This window comes from Poecilia reticulata, linkage group LG19, assembly GCF_000633615.1.
Source record: "Poecilia reticulata strain Guanapo linkage group LG19, Guppy_female_1.0+MT, whole genome shotgun sequence".
NCBI lineage: Eukaryota > Metazoa > Chordata > Actinopteri > Cyprinodontiformes > Poeciliidae > Poecilia > Poecilia reticulata.
This window is the reverse complement of record NC_024349.1, coordinates 13,329,787-13,335,786: the sequence shown is the minus strand read 5'-3', so window position 1 is coordinate 13,335,786 and position 6,000 is coordinate 13,329,787. Positions and strand designations below refer to the sequence as shown.

The 6,000-nt window shown below is 43.0% G+C and overlaps 1 protein-coding gene across 6 annotated transcripts in view; it reads right to left on the bottom strand.

Annotated features, from left to right (window-relative positions):
* The window catches only part of ctbp2l (C-terminal binding protein 2, like), a 69,955-nt gene that overhangs the window by 21,704 nt on the left and 42,251 nt on the right, over positions 1-6,000 (bottom strand). For all 6 annotated transcript variants that reach the window (XM_017310843.1, XM_008437129.2, XM_008437130.2 and 3 more), the window contains exon 2: positions 1,133-1,287. In XM_017310843.1, coding sequence (XP_017166332.1) covers positions 1,133-1,287 — 155 coding nt within the window. The remainder of the gene's footprint in view (positions 1-1,132; positions 1,288-6,000) is intronic.

The following is a 6,000-nucleotide window of genomic DNA, read 5'->3' as shown; positions in this document are numbered from 1 at the left end:
TATATTATATTATATTATATTATATTATATTATATTATATTATATTATATTATATTATATTATATTATTTACTGGGTCTCACTACATCGCTAAGCTTAACACTTTCAGTGGCTGAGTCAAGCTGAACTGTGTGATAAGCCATTCTTGACAGAATGCCATGTGGGCTGCGATCCAAGCTTTACAAGCAGTATATGAGGCTGTAACGACCGAAACAAACACCAAGGATCATTGACCTTGGCGGATGAGCACAGGTGCTGAATTTCCCTGAAGTGGGTTTGTAACGTTTTTCTTGCTCCGTCATCGCTCGAGTGTCATCATTCACGTCTCGCCTAAAAAATAAAAAAGTTATGGCTCTGGCAGGAGATCCATTGGTCTTCTAGTTTTACACAACTCGCAACTCCAACGTAGGCGCGCAGACGCGCTCGTCTACATTATGCAGAAATTCCACAGTTATCAACACTACATCTCTGCATACATGCAGCGCAGGAAAGATATTGGACATTTTCAATCTATCACACCCCTCTGGGTATCCAGACTGCGGGTTATTACTGCGAACTGCTGAATATGCTGCTGAGGTGAACATTACAATCATGTTTTTCCTGATAAGGTAGTGTTAAAAACAAACAAAAAGGCACCCCCCGCTCTCCCCCTCACCTCGCCTCTTCTCTGCCCGAGGTCTTGATTGAATTGATCTTTATGCAAATGCTTCTTTTTTAATATGTCCTATTTTCATAAAGACAGCGAGACGAAAAGATGTAGCGGCTCGCTCTCCATCTTCAGATGGAGAGATCGCTCCTGGGTGATACCCATCTCTGCAGACGTATATTGTTTTGCAGCCGGAGCGCTGCATAAAAGACAATAAAGAACCTCGACAAGCCAATGTAATTACACTGCATCCCCGCCGTACAAGACTCTCTATTATGGCACTGATATAGGCATCACACCCAATGCCCCAAAGTGACATTAAATCATAATGAAGCCACTATTTTTTAACTGCCGAGTGTACATGAGGACAATATAACACGATTCACACATCAGCTCGGGGATCGAGGCGGACACGAGCAATCTCCCCTATCAGCTTTCGGTTGCTATGATGCATGCCGCTGTGTGTGTCAAAGAGTGTGTGTCCTACCTTCTCGTGGATCTCCTGTGTCGACTGGGCATCGCAAAAGGCGACGGTTGCTAAGTCTTTCAGGATGGGCATCTCCACGGTGCAGTCGCGCCCATCCAGCAGTGCCACCAGCGGGCGCGGATGCATAGGCCCGTTCATGATTTGGGGCCGAATACCTGAAAGAGACACATGAGAAGAGAGGGGGGCAATTAGTGTACAGGGCTACAGAGAATCATTTGTTGTATTTAAAGCACTGATGTTTTTTTCTTTCAAGAAGTCATTAATAATTAAGATGCTTCTGAGTAAATAGTTCTTTAGGATTTTGAAGGTTTCTCAAAAGACATTTCTGACACTTTTTTTCTTTTGAGAATCTGCCTTTTTGTTGGTCTGGCATTGCCTTATCTGACACTTTGACACCAACATTCAGTTTGATCAGCTTTTTCAGACATGTAGAAAAATTAATCGCTGGAGGAAAGCTGGAAGGCGACGACGGGTCTACTGCACATGTACACCCGCTGTTGCAGAATCACTGCAACCGTGGCTCAAATGTGGGTGGCACCTTTCGACGGTGCCTGGTACCATGAACCCTTCTCTTCGTTTTCATTTCGCTGTGCTCTCCCAGAGAACTGAAGCTGGGTAATCATTGGGTCATTCAGCAGGACACTGATCCAAAAGAAGCGCAGCCTTTAGAAAACGTGTGAGGCAGAGCTGAAGAGAAGAGAGCATAAGAGAGAGCCCAGAAGAAGAACGACCTAAAGAGATGTGGCCTGTTGCCAAAAAGGCGTTGGGATTCTTTTCCCTCCCTTGAATAAGTAAAATACTCAAGTTAAAACTTGGAATATTCCCAATTTTTTGGGGAGAAATTATAACACTGGAATAAAAGGTTAATTTAAAAAGCTAAGACTTCTTACATATATCCACTTGGAGTGGCGGCGATTCTGCCTGGCAAAATGCAATGGCCCATTAATCGTCCAGGCATAAAAAGTCCATAAACCGAAGGATTAGACATTTTGTACAGACCCAATTGACAGGCTAACGAGAACAAGAACTGAGCTGAATTGCCTAAACAAAAGCCAATTTGGGGAGAAGAACTTGTTGGAGGGTTCACAACGAAGGCTGAATATCAATAAATCCGTTAAGGTAAGAGGAATGTTTTTTACCCTGTATTGTGGGAAACGTAATTTTTTTGAAACATAATATCCGAGTTCATCAGCCACAGCTATAAAACGCTAACTAATGCTGCATCACATAATGAAAAAGGCAACAGAAACAGCAACTGATCAAAAATTGTACATGCTCAAACACATCTAATACTGACAGTGCTACCAATAGCTGATCACACAGAGACAATAATTACCTGTTTCTCTTACTGAATCTCTGAGTGAACATTAAAGGCAGCAATTTGAGACAGAAAAGCCGTCTCTACAGGAAGAGCAGATTGTACTTCTTGAGGAAGTTTGGATCACATACGTACTACGTATTGAGGCAATACTTTCATCAGACAACAAGAATGTTGAAACGAGTACAGTTTATTTTCAGATTTCGACCTGTCTCCAGTGGAACACGCTGAGTTTGCACTAAAATCTCAACAATGCAAACTCATGCAAACTGCTTCTAAACTCGTTTACATGACTTCTTAAGTTCTGGGTGAAAGCATCGGAGTTTACTAAAACTGAATACGGACAAATTGGCAACAAACACTAGCATTTTTAACATCAGAGAACTATCAAATCAAACGCGCATGGAATTAAAGCGTGGCTGGTTTCATTGCATCATTCTGGTCCTGAAAAATAAAAGGCTGGGCGTGAGTACAGGAGGCGATTAGAATGTAGCGGGAAGCACGGCTGCTCCGTACTAACAAGGCCTGCTCAATAAATCAATGCACCTACTCTAGACTGGATTAGATTTACAGGAACACTCTCGGAATCACAGCTCTGAAACACCTGCATTACACTCTCAAACTGTGCACCTCAACATGAGCGCAAGCAGCTAAAAGTATATTCACACAGCAAAAAAAAAAGAAAGAAAATATATTCCCCACGGTGGCGCTTTGACAACTACAAGCTGAATGAACAAGCATTTCCTCGCTTTTAAAGGCAAGGATCCTAGATTTGCCTCAATGGGGGAAAAAAAAACAACAACAACAAAAAAACCCTGCAATCGGCACCTTCACAGAAGAGTTTCATTCGCGGCGTGCCTCAAAAGAGCAATGTATCACCGAAATGGAGAATGCTTGAGAAAACGTTACAAGCCAGGAACAAACCCCGTAGCCGGTTCACATCTGCACGGCGGTGCGGTTGACAAAGCATGTGTCGCGTTTATGGTTCTGTCGCCAAACGGGTCGCTTCACCATTTTCTCACTTAGACTGAGGAGAGCGGAGTGGAGCCGAGTTCCCCGGTGGCTCGACCTTCTCACACATCCCCGCAGAAGACGGCGTGTCGCGCCCAGAAGACAGACAATTATCAGCCCTGCTTCATGCAATGTTAACAAGTGAGGAGAATGAATATTCATGTCGCTTCATGTACAGATGGACCCGAGATGGAAAGACTGTGTTCCTTACGGATTAACAGCTTTTTTACACCTTAGAGATCATGTTTATCGCTCATGAATAGCAGCAATGGGTCAATATAAGATGACGTAACACGCTTAAATGAATCAAATAAAGACCTAAAAGTCAAATCTCTTTCATGGTATCTCTGCTCATCATTTGTTTTTTGGGGTTTTTTGTTTTTGACCCTTCTTGGGTCCCGCCCCTTTGTTTTGTTTTAATTTTAGAATACATTTGCCTACATGCTGATGCAAATTGCATAAACATGCAAAGCTGTGCTTTTTGGCTGAATTAGAAGTGTTTACTAGTCTTTCATATGCTTTTCAAACTAAATCAGGAAAGCAGGCGTTTTTCCAAAACTGCTAAAAAAAAATGAAATAACATAAAAAGACACAAACTGGTCCCCGAGGCTGCCACGAGATCATTAGAAACTTTGAATTCTAGGAAAAACTTGTTTTTGTTTTGCGAAGAAAACATTCAGGCCTGTCTGCAACATTCACAAAGACATGCAGGAGAATGAGTTGCAGACTGAAAAAGCTGGACTGAAACTGATGCTTAATCCAAAAAATATATTTGGCCCAACACAACACTTGAGCATCACTCAAAGCGCACCACGCACACTGAGAAACATGGTGGTGGCGACATCAAAATTTGGGGTTACTGTAGTTCAAATGTAACAGGGCTTTTTGTCATTAAATTATTAACACTTTCAAATATCTGTCAGTTTTAGCCCACAAGCCTTTCAGGTGCCTGTTGGAAAGATGAAGACGAAAATAAGTTTCCTCTCCATCCTGCAATGAGTTTAAGCATGTATTCACTAAAATAAATGCAATGGTCACTTGAAAAACATTCATATTTTTGAAATGACCTTACCAAATCCAGATCTAGAGATAACAGAATATCTATGTAAGAGCTGTAGAGACAGATAAGATAAGATGTCCTCGCAATTTGATAGCTGAAGTAAAAGGAGCTTTATGAAAGTATGAGTTTAAGGGTGTGCACACAGATTATTGCATGTTTTTTTTTCTAAAAATTTATTTTTCCAGATGAAATGTACAGTACAGAATATTTAAATAAATGTGGAAAAAGTACACAGCTCTTGTTTACCATCTAGTTTTTATGCCACCAAATCTGGCATTTTGTTCAGCATGTGTACACATTTGAGCGCAATATTATGGGAGTGGGAAAAATAAAGGCTTTCATCACTGAAACTGGAATTTAATGGGTTCAGTTCAAAATGTAATAATATATATTACACAGATCCATCCATCCATCTATTTTCTTAACACCCTTGTCCCACAGTGGGGTCGGGAGGGTTGCTGGTGCCCATCTCCAGCTAACGTTCCGGGCGAGAGGCGGGTTCACCCTGGACAGGTCGYCAGTCTGTCGCWGGGCAACACAGAGACACACAGGACACACAACCATGCACACACACACTCACACCTAGGGAGAAATTAGAGAGACCAATTAACCTAACAGTCATGTTTTTGGACTGTGGGAGGAAACCGGAGTACCCGGAGAAAACCCACGCATGCACAGGGAGAACATGCAAACTCCATGCAGAAAGACTGGGGCCGGGAATCGAACCCAGAACCTTCTTGCTGCAAGGCAACAGCTCTGTTACACAGACCTTTAGTTAATAATGCCACTCATAAAAAACAAAAAAAAATGTTGAGCAATATTTGTATTAACTGTACAACTTGAGACACAGGTGAATCACATAAAAGACTCACTGGATCAGTGCGCGTTGGGATTACGTCAGCGCAGGCTGATTAGGGTACATAACAGTGAGATTAGGAGGTTTAAGATTAATAGGGTTGTGTAGCTGTTGCAAGCACAAAAATAAACAGATGTAAGTGGTAAGGGAAAAGCAGTATGCTTAAAACAGACCGAGCACTGCCTGTTAGCCTTAAAAGCTCCCAGGGGTCATATTAGAGCAAAGGGAGATGAAAGGGGAAAAACTGAGGACGTAAACGACAGGAGAGGCGCGCAGAAAAGCGAGCAGTCCAGCAGTGCAGCCTCTTAGGGCAGGCCGAGTGGATATCATAGCGCGAGAGGGTTCGCCTCCCCGTCGCCTGTCTGTTGTCATGGTGATCGCTTGACGGGCTTTTGCCGTCCGCTTTAGCACGCTTTATTTTTAACACCGCTCGCGTGCAAGGCAAGGAGAGGAGGTCGGAGGCAAAAACCTCCGTTATCCTCGACTGCGTTTGTGGTGCCTAGACGATGTGTGCCGTGATAAACAGACAGCCTGACCCCTGCTAGTGATGCCTCCTCCTACGTAACCCCCCTGCGCTCCCCCCGCTGCGGACAGGTGATGGCATACCGACTGTCTGTTGCCTC